General features: G+C 36.3%; 1 protein-coding gene across 1 annotated transcript in view; it reads right to left on the reverse strand.

Annotated features, from left to right (window-relative positions):
* Positions 1-21,133, reverse strand: part of FANCC (FA complementation group C) — a gene marked incomplete at both ends in the record, with an annotated part of 175,902 nt that overhangs the window by 79,061 nt on the left and 75,708 nt on the right. The window contains one exon of the mRNA XM_084238295.1: positions 19,744-19,808. Coding sequence (XP_084094421.1) covers positions 19,744-19,808 — 65 coding nt within the window. The remainder of the gene's footprint in view (positions 1-19,743; positions 19,809-21,133) is intronic.

Here is a 21,133-nt window from a genome sequence, read left to right on the forward strand (position 1 = left end):
GCAAGAACTATTATGTCTTTAGTTTGACTGACAGCTCCTTCAAATGCTATGATGGGGCCTCCTCAGTGGCGCAGCGGTTGAGCGCTGGGTTGCGAAGCTGCCTGCAGCCTCTGCAGCGCTGGTTCGATCCCTGGCTGCTCCCGGCCACTGGGGGAGGGTCCCACATGGCTTGCAGACCTCTCCTGCCGCCCGCTGCTCCCCTCAGCAGTGTACCTTGGTCCTCCTGCCTGCTCTGCTCCCCACTCTGGCTCTGGTGAATTCTCTCACCCTCCCGCGCTTCTGACTATACCCAGTGCTTGTATAAATAAATAAATAAACCTTTAAAAAAAAATGCTATGATGATGCTATCCCATGACCTGATTTCATAAAATCCATTTCTACTAGAGATGAGAGCATACTTAGCTGAATTATAATTCACTAGAGAGTTGAGTTCTGAATCTCAAACAAGCTCTTAGAGATCCAGGTTCTTATATGAATGGAAAACAAAATTTCCTGGCTGTAGGTCTTAAAAGCGGGACATTAAAAGCTCATAAAGAAGTTTATCTAACAAGGACCTTAGGCCACAATAGGGTCTCCCTGGTGGTGCACGGGGTTAAGACAACATATGAAGCTGTCTGCAGCCTCTGCAGCACAAGTTGGATCCCCAGCCAGCCAGGGAGCAACCCACATGGCACAGCAGACCTCTCCTGACTCGCCCGCTATTCCCCTCAGCAGTGTACTTGGTTCAATCTGCCTGTTCTGTTCCCCACTCTGTCTGTGGTGAATCCTCTCACCTCCGCCCCACCACGCCTCTAGTCTGTATCTCAGCTCTTGTATGCATAAATAAATATTTAAAAAAATCCACAATAAACATCATCCAACATAGAAAATTAGGTATGTGTCTATGTGTCAGTATCCAGAGGATATTTTACCAGCACAGTCATCTTATACTCTTGGTAAATTCAGAAATATAAAAATTCAAGAGTTCTACTGATTACATCACAGATTTCTATGACTTACAATACACTATACTACTAACCAAGTCAATCATTATCTTTGCTGTTACTGTCAACTGGGATGCCAGAAAGGACAGCCTTCAGTGGAGTTTGCCTTGAGCTAGGGCATTTTTCATAATGTTTTTGGAAAACATTCATCCTCAGTGAAGACACAATTGTGAATTTGGGAATGAATCTGTCCCTCAAAATGGCCCATTCTGGCACACAAAGAAATTCTTTAGCTATAGAGAGCATATCAGGTAATAATGTTCAGAAAACACTCCTAATTTTGGCAAGTGGAATTTAGAAGCCTTTCTGAACAGCTATCTTTTCTGTTCAAGGGTGAGAAAAGGAAAAGCACAAATAATTTTGAGGAAAGTTTGGAGAAACCAATATAATTAAATAATGGGTAAAGGGCAAAAAGAGAAAAAAATGCTCCAGAGAGGAATAAATATAAGTAATCTAAGGCTGATTAAAAATAATAAACTTTCCATGTATTGCTGCTATACTAGAAACATGAATCTGAGGTAAGAAACAGTTCCATTATTATGAATACTATCCTTTTATTTTTGGTATATTATCAGGTAACACTATTTTGGTTTAAAAGTTTAATGATAAAATACATAGAGAAAGAAAATAATTCTAGCAACAACTATGATCATTATTGCTCAGGTTTTATAATGCTAAATTTTATTAATATTTTTATTTGATATTGCTAAGGAAGTAAACTACTGCAATTATAGTTGAAATCACCTTCCCCACCCCATTTTCTTCTCCTTCATGAGAGTAAGCGCTCCCATGAGCTGGTATAGGTCCCATTTATCTAATTTCAAAACTTTTATTTCATATATATATATATATATATATATATATATATATGGTTTTGAGTATTTTAACATTTTACATAAGTAATGACTCACGGATATCTTTTTACAACTTGCTTGTTTTGTTTATTACGTTTTTGGGATTATGTATTTGGAAAATGTATTTCTATTTCATTCATGATCATCTCTTTCAGTACAAATATGAAGCAAGATTGAGCCTATCCTTACAGACAGTTCTGTTTAAGTATTCTTGACCTATTTTAATAAAAAATTGTAGTAGGATGCTACCAAATTGTTCTCCAACTTAGTTGTGCCTATTTATTTATGTTATCGGCAACATCCTGGAATTCTCTTTCCCCATAATCTAATTAACTCATATTGAAGTTTTCATTTTCCTGAAATCAAATGAATTTGAAGAATGTGTTTAATATGGAAAAAACACATAACATAAAATTTAAAACTTTACCATCTCAACCATTTTTAAGTGTATAGTACAATTCTGTTAACTATATGTACCTTCTTGTGCAACAGATATCTAGACCTTTTTGATCCTGCAAATCCAAAGTTCTGTACCCACTGAATAATTACTCCCCCTTTTCACCTGCCGCTCAATAGACCTGGCAACCACCATTCTACTTGTTTCTACTAATTTTTTAAAAATTTATTTATTTATACAAGAACCGGGGTATAGGCCAGATGTGTGGGAGGGTAAGAGGATTCACCAGAGACAGAATGGGGAACAGAACAGGCAGACTGACGAAATAAACTGCTGAGGGGAGCAGCGGACAAGACAGGAGAGGTCTGTTGTGCCATGTGGGACCCTTGCTGGCTGGCTGGGATGGAACCAGCACTGCAGAGGCAGCGGACAGCTTCACAGCACAGCCCTCAACTGCCTGCACCACCAGGGGAGGCCCTGTTTCTACTAATTTAGATGCTTCATGTAAGTGGAATCATGCAGTATTTGTCTTTTTGTGACTTACTTCACTTATCATAATGCCCTTGAAGTTAATACATATTGTAGCATATGAAGGAAATTCCTTTTTAAAGGCTGAATAATATTCCATTGTATGTACATACTACATTTTCTTCATTCATCCATTGTTGACACTTAAGCTGCTTATACTTTTTGGTTATTGTGACTGATACTGTAACAATATGGTTGTGCAAAAATACTTCTTTAAATCTTTTTTTCAGTTCTTTGATATAAATGCTCAGAAATGGGATTGCCAGATGATATGGTAATTCTACTTTTACATTTTTTAAAAAGATTTATTTATTTATGCATACAAGAACTGAGGTACAGGCCAGAGGTGTGTGTGGAGGTGAGCGGATTCACCAGAGTGAGGAAGAGAACAGGCAGACTGACTGAAATATACTGCTGAGGGGAGCAGCGGGCAAGTCAGGAGAGGTCTGCTGCACCATGTGGGTATCTCCCTGGCTGGGGATCTAATTCATGCTGCAGTGGCTGTGGATAGCTTCGTAGGTTGCGTCTTAACCCCTTGCACCACTAGGGAGGCCCTAGTTTTACATTTTTGAGGGACCTAAATACTGCTTCCATGATGCTGCACTTTTTACATTCCCACCAACATTGTACAAGGGATCCACCCATTTGTTGCACAGCTTCACCAAAACTATTTATTTTCTAATTGAGGGGTGATAGTCATCCTAATGGTGTGAAGTGCTATCCCAATTGTGATTCTGATTTTCATTTCCCTGATGATTATTTGGGATGAACATATTTTCAAGTGGTTGTTGGTCATCTGTATATCTTCTTTGAAGAAATGTTTATTTGAGTCCTTTGCCCTTTTTTTTTTTGTTGTTGTTGTTGTTGTTGGATTTGAGCAACAGAAATTCCTTATTTATTCTGCATATCAATACCTTGTTAGACAATTTGTAAATATTTACATCCATTCCATAGGGTGTTTTCACTTTATTGTTTTCCTAAGTGCACAGATGTTATAAAGTTTGATATAGTCCCATTTGACTCTTACTTTTGTTGCAGGACTTTTGATGTAGTATCCAAGAAACCACTGTCAAATTCAATGCTATGAAGATTTTCCTATATGTCTTCTCCTAGGAGATTTATAGTTTTGAAGCTACATTTAGGTCTGTATTTCATTTTGAATTTTTATTTAGGCAATAAAATTACCTTTTTCTTTTTCACACAACATTCATTTTCCCAACATCATTTATTGAACAATTATTTTTTTTGATTATTCCACATGTGAATGAAACCATCTTGTAATTTGTATTTCATTTTCTTTTTTTTTAATTTTTTATAATAAATTTTATTTTTATATTCCCCATACAATTGCAACCCCCTTATTTTGACCCCAATCCCTCCCCTCTTGCCTCTTACCCCCCATGGAGTGTCTCTGGTTCATAGTTTTTTGTTGATTTTGATTTTCACTTTCTTATAGTTATTCATTTTCCTGGTCCCTTATTTAAGTTTTCTAGATTCCTGCTATGAGACAGACCATCCGGTATTTTTCTTTTTCTTTCTGGCTTATTTCGCTGAGCATGATCCCTTCCAGCGCCATCCATGTTGCTGCAAATTGCATGTGTTTATCTTTTTTGAATGCTGAGTAATATTCCATGGTATACATGTACCACATCTTCTTGATCCAGTCATCTATTTTTGGGCATTTCGGTTGTTTCCAAAGCTTAGCTATTGTAAATAGTGCTGCTATAAACATAGGGGTGCAGGTGCTCTTTGGAATTGATGTTTCTGTGTCCTTTGGATAAATACCTAGGAGTGGAATTGCTGGATCATATGAAAGCTCTATGTTTAGTAGGTCCAGAAATCTCCACACAGCTCTCCACAGTGGTTGGACCAGTTTGCACTCCCACCAGCAGTGCAGGAGAGTTCCTTTTTCTCCACACCCTCGCCAACATTTGTTGTTGCTAGTTTTTTTAATATGTGTCATTCTCACTGGTGTAAGATGGTATCTCATGGTAGTTTTGATTTGCATTTCCCTGATGACAAGTGATGTTGAACATTTTTTCATATGCCTGTTGGCCATTTGCATTTCTTCTTCAGAGAAGTTTCTTTTAGCTCTTCTGCCCATTTTTTGACTGGATTATTTTCTTTGTTGTTGTTGAGTCTCATCAGCTCTTCGCAGATTTTTGTGATCAGTCCTTTATCATTAGTGTTGTGTGCAAAAATTTGAACAATTATTTTGCTTACCATTATCCCCTCTAGTTTCACTCATGTTGTCACAAATGGTGAGAGTTCGCCTTTTTTATAGCTGAGGACTATTCCAATCATGTGCATATACACCATATCTGATTAATCCACTTATTTGTTGTTGGATATTAAGGGTAAAATTTCCATAGTCTTGCTATTGTAAATAGTACTAGAATGAACATAGAAGTGGCATATATCCCTTCAAATTAGATTAGTATTTTTGTTTCTTTGGGGAAGATACCAAAACTATTTGGTATCAAATAGGCATTTGTTGGATCATATGATACTTACTTTTTTTTTTTTTTTTTTAAAGAGTTATTTATTTATTTATTTGTTTATTTATACAAGCACTGGGTACAGTGAGAAGCACAGGGGGGTGAGAGAATTCACCAGAGCCAGAGCAGGGAACAGAACAGGCATACTGATGAAATACACTGCTGAGGGGAGCAGCGGGCGGCAGGAGAGGTCTGCGCGCCATGTGGGACCCTCCTCTGGTGGCCGGGGAGCAGCCGGGGATCGAACCGGTGCTGCAGAGGCTGCGGGCAGCTTCGCAACCCAGCGCTCAACCCCTGCGCCACTGGGGAGGCCCATCATATGATACTTACTTTTAATGCTTTGAGAAACCGCCACACTGTTTTCCATATAATATGGACCAGTCTGCATTCCCACCAATATTGTATGAGGATTTGTTTTTCATCACACCCTATCAACACTTGCTGTTTCTAGTCTTACTGGTAAGGACTATTCTCTCAAGTGTAGGTGGTATTTCATTGTGGTTTTGATTTGCATTTCCCTAATGACAAGTAATGAGGGGCATTTTTTCATGTGCCTGTTGGCTATCTGTATGTCTTCTCTGGAGAAGTATATATCTATTTCTTCTGTCCATTTTTGATTGGTTTTCTCTTATATAGAGTTCTTTACAGATTTTGAATATTAATCACTTGCTAAATGAATCATGCAAAAAATTTCTCCCCTTTGGTAGTGTATCTTTTTGCTTTAATGTTAGTGTTCTGTACTGTGCAGACACTTCTTATTAATTTTATTTACCTTTTTTTCCCAGACATTTCTTATTTTGATATGGTACCATTTGTTTATTTTTGCTGTGGTTTCTTTCACTAATTGGCAGGCAAATGTTGAACCATCCTTGTATGTTAGGAAAAAAATCCAAGTTGGTCATGGTGTTTGATTCTTTTAATGAACTGTTAAATTGGTTTGCTAAGATTTTGTTGTTAAGATTTTTGTATCTATGTTTATTAGGGATATTGGTCTGTAATGCTCATTATTAAGTCATTATTAATTCATTCCTTCTGCTATCTTTGAATTTATTATGTTCTTCTTTTTCCAGTTCTTTGAGATATAAAGTTAGGTTGCTGATTATGATCTTTGTTCTATTTTTTTCCTATTCCAAACAAGTATATTAGAAAGGGGGGTAGGGAGGCATTGATAAAAGTGGTCATTGTCAAAGCCTCTGGGGAGCCCCAATTTAGGATAGGGAACAGAAGAGCCTTTGCTCAGGATGAGTGTGGTTGCCAGGGACTGGAGAAGTAGCAATGGAACACCAGAGGGAAATCTTATGGGGTGCAATATCAGGTACCATGGGACTGGGGCAGAGGTCCTGTGGGGTTGAGGGACATGACCTAAAGCAGGAGCACTGGGGCTGGGGTCCACAGGAAGGAGGAATGAAGAGGTGTAGGGCCAGGATGGAGAGAGCATGAAGGGCACAGGCCCTGGGGGTCATGGTTGGCTCAGGAGAGGGCAAATACCTGCAAAGGTGGAGCAGTTTCTGTAGCAACTCAATCTCTGTTCTTTTTAAATAAAGGCCTTTACCCATATTTATATCCCTCTTAGTACTGCTTTTCCTGTATCCCATAAGTTTGGTGTATTGTATATTCATTTTCATCTGTCTCAAGATATTTTCTGATTTCCTTTGTGACTTCTTTTTTGACCCACTGATTGTTCAACAACCACTGTGTTGCTTAATATGTACATTTTGTGAATTTTCCAGTTTTCCTCCTAATTATGGATTTCTACTTTCATACCATTGTGGTTGGAAAGATAACTGATATGGTTTTTCTCTTAAATCTGTAAATTAATACTTATTTTGTGATCTAACATGTGATTTATTCTGCAGAATGTTTGTTCTATGTGTGCTTACAAAGAATGTGTATTCTGCTGTTACTGGAGTTTGTCTTTTTTTTTTTTTTTGGCCAAATAATGTTGTTCAAGTCCTCTGTTTCCTTAATGATCTTCAGTCTAGTTGAATTATCCATTATTGAAAGTGGGATACTGAGATCTATAATTATTTTGCCTCATATGTTTTGGTGCTCTGCTGTTAGCTACCTATTATTTATAATTGTTTTATCTTCCTGGTAAATGGATCCTTTATATGTTAACATTACACATTGCCATTCTTTGTCTCCTGTAACAGTTTTTGACTTAAAGCATACTTTATCTAATTTAAATATGGCTACTATAGCTCTCTTGTGGTAATTATTTGTACTTTCAGTCTATGTAAATTCTTACATCTAAAATTAGTCTTTTTAAAAAAGATTTATTTATTCATTCATACAAGAACCGAGGTACAGGCCAGATGTGCAGGAAGGTGGGAGGATTCACCGAGACAGAGTGGGGAGCAGAACAGGCAGACTGACTGAAATACACTACTGAGGGGAGCAGCAAGTGAGACAGGAGAGGTCTGCCACACCATATGGTGTCTCCCCAGCCTGCCAGGATCAAATGCGCACTGCAGAGGCTGTGGACCGCTTCACAGTGCTGCACCAACTGCCTGCGCCACCAGGGAGGCCCTAAAAATAGTCTCTTATAGAGGGAATAGAATGGTATCTTATTTCATTGTTGTTGTTTTTATCCACTAAGTCACTCTACACATTTTGATTGGAGATTTTAATCAAATACATTTAAAATAATTTAAATTGGGTAGGAGGACTTACTATTGCCAATTTGCTGCTGTTTGTATGTCTTCCAGGTCCCCCATTTTTTTCTCTTTCCTGTTTTGTTTTGTTGATTTTTTTTTTTTTGTAGGAATATGTTTTGCCCTTTCATTTTCCTTTGTGATTCTCCAATAGGTATTTTATATGTTGTTATCATGGGGATTAGAGAAGCATCTTAAACTTATAATGATCTATTTTAAACGTCTTAACAACTTTGCTTGCATATACAAGTCCTACTTATATCTCCTCCCTGCCTTTAATATTGATGTCATAAGTTAAATCTTTTTATAATTTTTATCCATTAGCATAGTTTAATAGTTGGAGTTAATTTTGACTTTTAAGATTTTTTTCCCCAAGTCTGATAAGTGTTTACTAGGTTCTGATAGCATATGTTTCAAAAATATCAATTAGAAAATTGTTTTATAAATTCAGTCAATACTTTTACCCAATTATTATCATGTGTTCTATTAGCGTTCCTCAATATCTGAAACTTCTGGGACTGAGCCTTCAATAAATGAAATTCGAAAGGAGTTATGCTTTAGCACTTTTATATGTGATCAGCTGAAGCTGTGAAAATCCAAAAAAGTATCACATTAACAAAGTTCCATGGCTACCTTAGAGTTTTGGGTTTCCTGTGGAGGAGAGTTTAAAGGATTGAATGTAAATAAATGATTCTTGTTTTCAGATGTCAGGAAGATGGACTGAAGAAAGAAGGTATAAGCAGAGACTGCTACATAGGGCATAAACCTGTGGTGCTCAAATTGTCACATAGATAGTAAACTATACCTCAGCAGGTATTTGGCCACAAGATGTAAGGTTTTCAGTACAGAGTAGTTATGTGAATGATGCCCTTAGAGTAGTGCAGGGTATAATTTACACAGGTAATGTACTTAGTAGACACTGGTGTCAGTTCACACATATTGAATGAGTGAGTGAATGAAAACTGATAGCTACATCATGACATACCATTTCTAATCCACTCACTATCTTTTAGGTTTTATACCAAAATTAAGTAGGTTATACACTATCATTATACTGTTACAAGATATTATATATGAGTTTATGTATGTATTTCTATTTCCCAGAGAGTTTTATATTTCATTATGCTTTAGTGTTGCTGTCTAGAATCCTTTTGCTTCTGCTTGAAGGACTACTTGAACATATCTTGTAGGGCAAGTAAGTCTAATGGTGATGAACTCCCTTGACTTTTGTTTATTTGGGAAGGTCTTAATCTCTCCTTCATTTTTGAAGAAGAGGTTTGTTAAATATAATAATGTTGCTTGACTAAATCATCCCATTCCCCTCTGGTATTAATGTTTCTGCTGAGAAATCTGCTGATAATTTTATGGTAGCTTCTTTGTTGCTTTTCTCTGTTGCTGTCAATACTCTCTTTCTTCACCTTTTGACGGTTCATAACAATATGTCTTGGTGTGGGCCTTTTTTGACCTCATGATGGCTGGACTACTTTGAACTTTGTGATTTGGAAGTCCAGTTCTTTGCTCATATCTGATAAATTGTTACCCCTCTGCCCAGCTCTTTTTCCCTCTCTTCCTTCTCCCCTCCCTCCCTCCCTTCTCTGGGACTCCCATAAAGCACATATATAATTGGCCCACTTGATGGTGTCCCAAACCCTTACACTTCAACTTTTCATCATTCCTTTTCCTTTTATTCTGACTTGATAATTTCAACTAATGTGTCTCCAAGTCAGCTGCTTGATTAAGTCATCTGCTGAAGCTCTCTACTGAATTTTTCAATTCAGTTATATTCTTAGCTCCTAAATTTGTTTGGTTACTTCTTTTTATAATTTCTCTCTTTGTTCATATTCTCATTTTTGTTCATGTATCCTGATTTCCTTTCCTGATTTCTTTTGGGTGTTTATTTGCATAAACAAGTAAATATATATTGTACTACACTGAGCTTCTTTAGGGGAATTACTTTGAATTCTTTGTTAGGTAATTAATTCATGGACCTCTGCCTCTTTAGGGTAGGCTTCTAGAGATTAACTTTGTTCTTTTGGGCCATGTTTTCCTGTTTCTTCATGCCTTATTTTTTTTTCCTGCCATGTTTTTTGTATTTGAATAGTCACCTTAGCCAGCCTTAATGACCAGCTTTGACGAGGGAAAGATCTTCATTAATCATTCTGGCTAGAGAACCTGGGGGTCTTTTAAACCTTTTCTGGGGATGCATCTTTTCTGAGCTTGTATAAGTAATTTCCCAACTAGAGAGTTTTGCCAGTTTGTCAGGAGCCTGTAATCTCTCACTCTCTCTGGTGTTTGTCTGTGGTATTGCAGGTTCTCTGGTGCTATAATAAATCATTGAATTCTCTTTCTCTTCACAGCCCCTGGGCTTACACAGGACTCTGTTACTCTGTTAGTGCTTCAGTCATGGAAGATAGAAACTAATCCTTAGGGTGCTGAAATACCAGATACATATTAGGTCATGCCTCCTCCCTAATTCAAAAGAGAAAACCTCTTAGCTGAGAGCTTTCTTCTAATTATGTTGATCCAAACCAACCTCCATCTGAGTCCAGTTATCTGGTGCTACAAAAAGAGGCTGAGCTTTCTTTAAACATCTGTGGTTCATAGACATTGAAATTATGCCAGTACCCTGTCCACGGTCAGAATCAGGCAAAACAGATATCAGTTCCTCAGACAGCCCTTGACCCCGCTCCCCCTACCACCCCTAAAAAATTAGACATATTCCACTTTTCTCTTTCCCTTTCAAGGACAAAATTGAAAGTTGGATTTGCACTTGGACTCCTAATAAGTTGGGCTAGCTTTGGGAAAGGGCTACAGAGGTTAATATGATATGGCTTTCTCACCCATTTCAGTGTGGCTATTCTTGACTTTAAGTTTGTCTGGGATACTCTGACATATTAATTTTTTTTTTTTTTGAGACTCAAAAGTCTTTGGGACAAACACTGTCAGCGTCTCTGTGGGGGAACAAGCAGTGGGGTTTCCTATTCTATTTTCCTGATAGCACTCCTCAAGAAATTTTTAAATGTTTATTATTCACTCATTTTTCCTCTTTTGGTAATGATTTGCATATATTTTCTGTACATTTTGAAACTGGAGTGTTTGTCTCTTTATAATTGATTTACAAGAGACATTTCTATTTTGCATACTAATATTTGCTTTTATAGGTTGCAAATATCTGAAACTGTGGCTGTTTCTTCCTATTTATTAACAGTTTGGGTTTGTTTTGAGTCCATCTTTGTTTATTCAACTGAGCTTTAATAAATCATCAACTCAACATATTTTGGAGTTTGGTACATACACATACATTGCATTCCACTGTTTTTTTAGACCCCTTTAATAATAATATTTTAACTCTGTAATTCAAGTGATCCATTATTCAACATTCATCTGAAGGGTAGTTTTTACCTGATGTGTAAATAACTGAATGTAAATGCTTTCCATCCACTCTAGGGGTTTTATATATTTATATGCACTTTATGTACTATAAAAACACATTTATTTTAAATACTCAAAAGATTTTTTAACGAATTTGGGCCTCCCTGGTAGTATAGTGGGTTGACCGCAGCGCTGTGAAGCTGTTCGCAGCCTCTGCAGCGTGGGTTCAATTCCCGGCCAGGGAGATACCCACATGGCATGGCAGAGCTCTCCTGTCTCCCCACTGCTCCCCTCAGCAGTACTACTGGTCCATCTGCCTGCTCTGTTCCCTGCTCTGTCTCTGGTGAATCCTCTCACTCTCCCACACCTCTGGCCTGTACCCCAGCTATTGCATAAATAAAATAAATCTTTAAAAAAAAAAGATTTTTTAATGGATTACTCAGTTAGATAACCATCAACATCATCATCATGGGGTTGTTCCTGTTCTTCCAGGTTTCAGGAAGACAATCCCTGATTACTTTTTGCTGTGAATGGCACAACTCACATACAGCTTGGGAACTCACAGACTGCAAAAACACTTGTAAATGTCTCTGACAATTGCAGCCTCCACTATATTTTGAAGGATTAATTTCTTAAAGTCCTATTTCTCGGGCACACATAGGGTGCAGCTGGTGCAGCAAATAGGCTGCATGTGGCTGTGGCCCTTTGTGGTATGACCATAATTTCTTCTTTTCTTGGTCATCTTAGAAACCAGTTTGTTCTTTTTATATTGAGGGATAGTATTCAGTAATATAGAAACAGCATATTTTATATATCCATTCATAAATTGATGGATATTTGGACTGCTTCCACTTTTTGTCTATAATGGATAATGCTCTTATGGACATTCTCAGACATATACTCACATGATTATTAACCATTTATTTTTAACAACATGTATTTTAGTCCTTTGTCTATTTGTAGTTATTTTTAACTGGGTTATTTATCCTCTTATTACTTATTTTTCTTTGTATAGTCTGGGTTTGAATCTTTCATCAAATGTATGATTTGAAAATATTTTCTCACAGGCTATAATTTGTCTTTTCACTTTTTAAATGGTGACCACAGACAATTTTTTCACCTCTTTATCCATTTACTTAATGGTATTTTAGATTGTTTCTGGTTTTGAAACAATTGTAAATAAAGAAGAGATATGAATATTTGCATAAAAACCATTTGTGAGTACCAATGTTTTCATTTGTCATGAGTAAAACACTTAAGAGTAGAGTTGTGTGCCATTTGGCAAATGTATATTTAACCTTATAATGAACCACCACACTGTTTACCAAAATGATTGTACCACTTCACATTCTTGCAGATAGTTATAAAAGATCCAGTAGTTTCGCATTCTTTCCAACATTTGTTGGAAACACTTGTTATTTTCTAATATGTTTGTTGGTTTTTTAAATTAGAGTCATCCTAGTAGGGGTGATGGCATAATCATTGTGGTTTTGATTATTATTTCACTAATAATTACTGATGGTGAGTATCTTTTCATGTGATTATTAATCAGTTATACATCTTCTATGAAGAAATTTGTATTCAAATCTTGGGAGAAAATTTTTGCACACAACACTAATTATAAAGGACTGATCACAAAAATCTACAAAGAGCTGATGAGACTCAACAAAAACAAAGTAAATAATCCAGTCAAAAAATGGGCAGAAGAGCTAAAAAGAAACTTCTCCAAAGAGGAAATGCCTATGGCCAACAGGCATATGAAAAAATGTTCAACATCCCTTGTAATCAGGGAAATGCAAATCAAAACTACAACGAGATACCATCTTACACCAGTGAGAATGGTACATATTAAAAAATCTTGCCTATTTTTGAACTGAGCTTATGTTTGTTTTCAGTTTTAGGAGTTCTTTATATATTCTGGCTATTAAGTCTCTATAAGATATATAACATACAAATGTTTTCACTCATCCAATAGGCTATTTTTTCACTCTCTTGATAGTATCCTTTGATTCATAAATTCTTAACTTTAATAAAGTCCAATTTTTATATGCTTTTCTTTGTTGCTTATGCTTTTGGTGTCATATCAAAAACACTGCCAAGAAGACTGGTGTCCCAGTTTGAGCTTCACAGTACCTTTCTCTACATCAGGGACCCTAAGCACACCCTCAGTAGCAACCCTGACTCCAGGCCCAGCGACCAGTCCGCGGGAGCTGACAGAAGCTCCAGTTGCAGCCTTGCAGGACCTTGCATTCAGTTGTTGCTCCCCTGCTGCATGGGGAAGTGCACCCCTTTCAGTGTTCAGTTACATAGGGCCTGCTTTGATACTGGGGATCTTCAGCAACGCTCTACTCTCTTGGGCACCATAAACAGGCCCTGAGCCACAGCTCCTAGGTGAGGTGAGGTTCTAGCAACTCAGCCTCTTGGCATCCCCCCAGCCCTCCTAGCCACGAGAACAAGGCCTGGAAGTGCTTCAGAGGAGGTTCTAGCACCACCCTAGATCTTACAAGACCCCAATAGCTATGCCCACCATCACGTAATGCTATGCCCACACAGAACAGTGGGGGAAAGGAAAAACACAAATAACCAAAGAAGCACTCAGGGTAACAATTCATCATGGAGAGAAAATCAAACCCCAGAATCCAACATTGACATGGAAGAAATCTTCTGCCTGTCAGAAGAAGAATTTAAAACAGCCATAATTAAGAAAATTAAAGAACCTGAACAACACAAAATAAACTCAGAAAAACAAATTAGAAATATACAAAAAGTTGCAAAAAAGGAAAATAATTTTATAAGAAACATAATCAAGAAACAGAAGATCAAGATTGAAACTTTAAATAAGAAAATAAAGAATTAAAGAGGAAAAAATTCTGAAAAAAGCCATGGAAATATAATAAATGATATAGAAGAATGAATCCATATTCTCGAAGAGACAGATATGAAAAAGAATCAAGAAAGAAAAAGAAACAGAAATACAAAGAAAAACGAATGAAGAAGGACTTCAAGGGTAATCTGACACCATGAAGAAAGGATATGTGAGCCATAGGAAACTCAGAAGGAGAAGACGGAAGCAAAATGAAAAGCTATTTAAGGAAATAACTGAGAAAAACTTCTCAAACTTGAAGAAAGAAATGAAAATCAATTATGCAAACATCAGACTTCCCTGAAGAAACACTATGGGCAAGAAGTGAATGGAGTGACATATTCAAAAAACTTAAGAGACAAAATATGCCAGTCAAGAATACATTTTCCTGCAAGCTCTCCTTCCCATATGAGGAAAAAAATAATGACCTTCTCAGAGAAACAAAAATCTTCGGGAATTCACTACTATTAACTCCAAGAAATATTACAAGGAGATTTAAGATCTAAACCAATAAAGGGGGAGGGGGGGAAGAAGGGAAGGGCGAGGACAGGAAGAACTAAAGTCAAAATAAGGGGGGGGGGTGCAATTGTATGAGGAATATAACCAAAATGAAAATGCATACATTGTGCAAAGATGAAAAATGATGTAAGAATTATATAAAATATTTAAAAAAAATAAAAATAAACCAATAAAGGAATGAACATGAAAATTTGAATAAGGAATGAAATAAAACCACAAAATGATGAATGAAATGACAGTAAGTAACATAACTTCCATGTATCAATAATCACCATAAATATTAATGGACTAAACTCATCAATAAAAAGACAGAGTAGCAAGTTGGATTAGAAAACAGAATCCAACGTTTTGCTGCTTCCAGGAAACAACCTGAATCCAACCTTCTGCTGCTTCCAGGAAACAACCTAAGTTTCAAAGATAAATATAGACTGGAAGTAAATGGTAGGAAAACAACTCTACAAGCAAATGGCACCCAAAAGAAGGCAGGGCAGCCATATTTATATCAGATAAAATAGACTTCAAGCTAATAAAAATGACAAGAGACATGGACTGATACTATATAACATCAAGGGGACTATACAACATGAAGACCTAAAGCTCATTTGTACACATTCACCAAATGAGGGAGCACCAAAATACATTATACAATTACTATCAGCTCTGAAAACAGACATTGAAGAAAATACATATTTGGTAGGAGACATCAACACCCCACTTTCACCAATGGACAGATCAGTGAGACAGAAAATAAAGGACACAAGAGCCCTAAACAAAGTCCTAGGCCACATGAGCCTAACAGACATTATGACACTGCATCCCCCCAAAAACGGAATGTATATTTTTTTCCAAGTGCACACGGATCATTCTCTAGGATCATCCACATCATCTGGGTCACAAGACAAACATCAACAATATATGAAGATTTAAATCATACCAAATATTTTTGTTGATATAAAGTTATCAAACTAGAAAACATACACAAAGCAAAAAGATCCCCCATTATGTGCAAACTAAACAACACATTATGGAAAGACCACTGAGTTAATAAGAAAATTAAAGAAAAAATAAAAAATACCTTGAGAAAAATGATAATGAGGATACAATTTTCCAAAACATGTGAAACACAGCAAAGTAAGTATTAAGAGGGAATAACAGAGCAATCTAGACCCACATCAAGAAACACGAGAGGAAACAACCTAATCTTTCATCTTGAGAAACTAGAATAAGAACAACAAAAAACCCCCTCAAAATCCAGCAGAAGAAAGGAAATAATAAAAATGCAAGCAGAAGTAAATGAAATAGAAATAAAATAGTGCAAGAAATAAAACAGTGCAAGAAACAATAAAACCAAAAGGTGATTCTTTGAAAAAAATAAACAAAATAGATAAATCTCTGGCTAGCCTAACAAAGAAAACAGGGAAAACACTCAAATAAGTAGGATGATAAATGAAAGAGGAGAAATTACAAGAGATACAGCAGAAATTCAGAGAATCTAGATGAGATGGACAAATTTTTGGAATTATACAATCATCCATGGTTTAATGAAGAAGAAATAGAAAACCTGAACAAACCAATCACAAGTGAATAAACTGAAATAGTAATCAAAACTCCCCCCAAAACAAAAGCCCAGGACCAGGTGGTTTCACAAGCTAGTTCTACCAAACATTCAAAGATGAACTAATGCCTATCCTACAAAAATTCTTTCAAAAAATTGAGAAAAAAGGAACACTATAAAATGTATTTTACAAGGTTTACTAATCACACTAATACCAAAAAACAAACAAAGATGACACAAAAACAGAAAACTATGGAACAACCTCCCTAATGAACATGGATGCTAAAATCCTTAAGATGCTGAAATCCTAGCAAACTGAATTCAACAATGCATCAAAGGGATTATACACCATGACCGGGTGGGATTTATTCCAAGGATACAAGGATAGTTCACAATCCAAAAAAATCAATTATTGTAACTCACATCAAAAAAAAAAAAAAAGGAAAAATAAAAAACCACATGATCATATCTATTGACGCCAAGAAAGCACTTGATAAAGTTCATCATGCATTAATGATGAAGGCCCTTGAAAAACTTGGAATATAGGAGCATATCTTAACATAATAAAAGCCATATATGACAAAACTACATACAGCTAATATTATTATCAATGGAGAAAAATTGAAAACTATTCCATTTTCATTAAGAGTTGGAACTATGCAATGATGTCCATTCACACCACTGCTTTTCAATATAATACTGGAAGTCCTAGCTAGAGCAATTAGGCAAGAGAAAGACATAAAAAGAATGCAAATTGGGGAAAAAGTAAAACTATCATTATTTGCAGAGGATATGATTACACAGAATCATAAAAAAATCCATGGAAAAACTAATTATAAGTAATAAGCCAGTTCAGTAAAGTAGCAGGTTACAAAATCAACACACAAAAATCAGTGGCCTTGCTATACGCAAATAGTCTGAAGAGGAAGAAATTAAGAAAACCATCCCATTTAAAATTGTACAAAAAATTAAATACCTATGAATAACATCTCCTAACAAAGGAGAAGAACTATAAAAGAAAAATTATAAAACATTGTTAAAAGAAACAAAAGAAGACACAAAGAAATGGAAAAACAGTCCCTGTTCACGGATCAGAAGTATCAGCATTATCAAGTGCCCATCTTACCCATTCAAAGCAATTCCAATACAAATTCAATTACATCTTTCAGCAAAATGGAACAAATATTGCTGAAATTCATAAAAACTGAAATTCAAAAAAACCTCAAAAAGCCCAAACTCTCCTTACTAAAAAAGGGAGGAATGGAGGTATCATACTCCAGATTTTTCAAACTATAATTCGAAGCCATAATAACAACAGCATGGTATTGGAATTAAAACAGATGCACAACCACGGAATGGAATTGAAAGCCCAGAAGTAAAACCACATCTATATTGTCAACAAATGATCAATGACAAAAGCGCGAAGAATACTGGAATAAGGAAAGCCTCTTCAGTAAATGGTGCTGTCACATGCAAAAGAATGACAGATTATCTCATACCATACACAAAAATCACCTCAAAATGGTAAAGGACTTGGAGGTAAAAACTGAAACCATTAAATATATAGAAGAAAACATAGGCAAAACACTCCACGACATAAACTTCAGAAACATCTTTAAGAACTCATCTCCAGAAGCAAGGACAACAAAGGAGAATATCAACAGCTGGGACTACATCAAAGTGAAAAGCTTCTGTTCAGCAAAAGAGACAGCAAACAATATGAAGACACCCTACTGAATTGGGGAAAATATTTGCATTCCAAATAGCTGATAAGGGACTGATATCAAATATCTACAAAGAGCTTACACAACTCAAAAAAAAAAAAAAAAAAAAAGCAAATAACCCCATCAAAAAATGGGCAGAAAAGCTAAAAAGACACTTCTCCAAGAACAAATCCAAATGGCCAACAGGCATATGGGAAAAGATTCAACATCATTTATTATCAGGGAAATACAAATCAAAACCACAATAAGATATTACCTCACGTTTGTGAAAAATGGTCCATGTTTAAAAAACTAGAAACAAATGCTGGTAAGGATGTGATGAAAAAGGAATCCTCTTACACTGCTGATGGGAATGCAAACTGGTCCAGCCACTATGAAAAGCTGTGTGGAGGGTTCTCAAACACTAAAAATGGATCTACCATATGATCCAGCAATTCCACTCCTACTCAAACGGCATAACAACACTAATTTGAAAGGAAACCCTCACTCTATGTTTATTACAGTATTACGATAGCCAAAATATGGAAACAACCTAAGTGCCTGTAACAAATGGATCAAGAAGAAGTGGTATATATGCACAATGGAATACTACTCTGTGAACAAAAAGGATAAACTCACGCCATTTGCAGTAACATAGATAAAGCTGGGAGATGTTACGCTAAGCAAAATAAGTCAGAAGGAAAAGATAAATATGGGACGGTTTCACTTATAAGTGGAATATAAACAGAACAAATGGTCAGAAAAAAGACAAAATTGCAAACTGACCATAGATCAGAGTCATACAGTAGGGAAGGGGAGGTTGAAGGATCAAAACAGGGGAGGGAAGAGCATAGGGGACTGTGGAGATGGGTCATGGGTGCTATGATGGTGGGAGAACTACAGGGACTACATCCAAGGGGAGAAATCAAATACTGTCCAAAAATTGAAGGCAGCTATCCTGCTCATCTGAAACTATGCAGGATCCTCTCTCTTTCTTTCTCTTCTTCCTAACAAATGTGGCCTTTTAAAAGGTGTGTGTGTGGGGGGGGGGAGGGAACACAAAGAAGCAAATACTGTCCAAAAATTAACAACCACATAAGAAAATAAATTAATTAAAAAAAAATCACTGCCAAATTCAATGACATAAAGATATTCTTCTGTTTCCGAGTTTTATAGCTTACTTTAAGGTTTAGATTCAAAAGATTTTTAAAAGCTGAGAGCAAACACCCCATTTTGATATAATTTTAATTGGCAATAGCTGTATAAAAATCAGAAAGACCTTTGATTCTCAGATTTTCTTAATTATTTTTTTAATGAAATCCTCACCAAGGAAAACAACTCTGAATTCTTTCACACAGTGAAGAAACACATTGTGATATGAATAACTGCCCTTTAATTTGTCTAAATTTATTTGATTTGTTTAGTCTAGATTTTGGAATATTGTGTTTCTTAAAATAGCTCAGATGCACACATCAATTATCTGTTGCCTTGTATATATTCTGATTGTGTGAATGATATACACACAAACAGAATGAGCTGAACACTTTTTTCTTGTATTCCCTACCATAGATGTAGGGCTTTTTACTCAGTGGGTACATAAGAGAAGTAGTATGATTTACTGTCCTAAAACAGTGAGAAGAGTGATTAAAAAAATTGATAAAACTCACTAATTTTCCATATAGTCCACTAAAATAATCTCTCCACATAGACTATTACCATAACTATGAATTTTCATTTTCTAAGAATTGTAAAATGTTTTTCTCATAACCAAACTGATATACTTTGAAACTTGAAAGAATGTTTCATTTATCACCTACCTCTTTTGAGTGTTAAATCCATTAAGATGATAGTCTTTGAGTTCAGACACTAATGATAAAACCATCTGTAAAACAAAATCAGTCCCAAGTTAAACTCACACTGCACACCAGATTATATCAGTTATATTTTTCTTGGTGTGAATGATATTTCCGTTGAGGTTCCCTATTCGCCATCCCCACCCCTGCCTAACTTGTCCTCTCCTTGTTTAACTTTGTCAAAATAAAAAACAGCAATGCCAAATCACATTTACTAATAATTTGGATTTTCAGGTTAAATGTCTGTTATTTTGCATTCTTATTAAAGGAAACGTACAATAGACATATCATTAGTTTCTCAAGAGATAAAATCAAATTTATTAAAAATAAAGCGATTTTAGAGTTATTTTTAAGTTAGCTCCTTATTTTTAAAAATGTTATTTATGCACAAAGTTTCCAAAAGATCTGATGGTTAGCAAACATTAAAAGTCCATAATAGGGCCTCCCTGGTGGCGCAAGGGGTTAAGACGCAACCTATGAAGCTTGCCACAGCCACTGCAGCATGAGTTCGATCCCTGGCCAGGGAGCTACCCACATGGTGCAGCAGACCTCTCCTGACTTGCCTGCTGCTCCCCTCAGCAGTGTATTTCAGTCCATCTGCCTGTTCTGTTACCCACTCTGTGCCTGGTGAATCCTCTCAGCCCCCTACACCTCTGGCCTGTTCCCCAGTTCTTCTGTGCATAAATACATAAATCTTTTTAAAAAAAAGTCCATAATATTTTTTAGAAGACTTATGTCAAGATCACAAATTAACATTTTTTGGGTTTGGCTAAAATTAAGGAAGAGAACACAGCTTTAATACTAAGGTCTAAATATATAATAATTGTAATTTTATATGCCTGTTATTTGATTATTTTACTTTAACATAAAAGTCCAATCAGGTTATTTTTTAAAAATATTTATTTATTTATGCATACAAGAGCTGGGGTACAGGCCAGAGATGCGGGTATGAGAGGATTCACCAGAGACAGAGTGGGGAACAGAACAGGCAGATTGACCGAAGTACACTGTTGAGGGGAAGCAGCAGGCGAGACAGGAGCGGTCTGCCTTGCCATGTGGGTTTCTCCCTGGCCGGCCAGGGATCGAACTCGTGCCGCAGAGGCTGCGGATTGCTTCATAGCATGGCACTTAACCCCTTGCGCCACCAGGGAGGCCCCCCCAATCAGGTAACTTTAATACAAAATTTACCCAAAAGTACAAGGTCTGTTTAGATTGGTTAAACAGATCTCTTTTCCCAAAATCTTTGAGAAAAAAATGAGATGTGTTAAGAAACAGAGTGGATGATTTAAAATAACTTCTGGCTTTCCACTTTCTCATAATCTCCAATCTCATATTTCTTCCTTACATGGCCATA

The sequence above is a fragment of the Talpa europaea genome, assembly GCF_964194135.1.
Source record: "Talpa europaea genome assembly, chromosome: 7".
Lineage (NCBI taxonomy): Eukaryota > Metazoa > Chordata > Mammalia > Eulipotyphla > Talpidae > Talpa > Talpa europaea.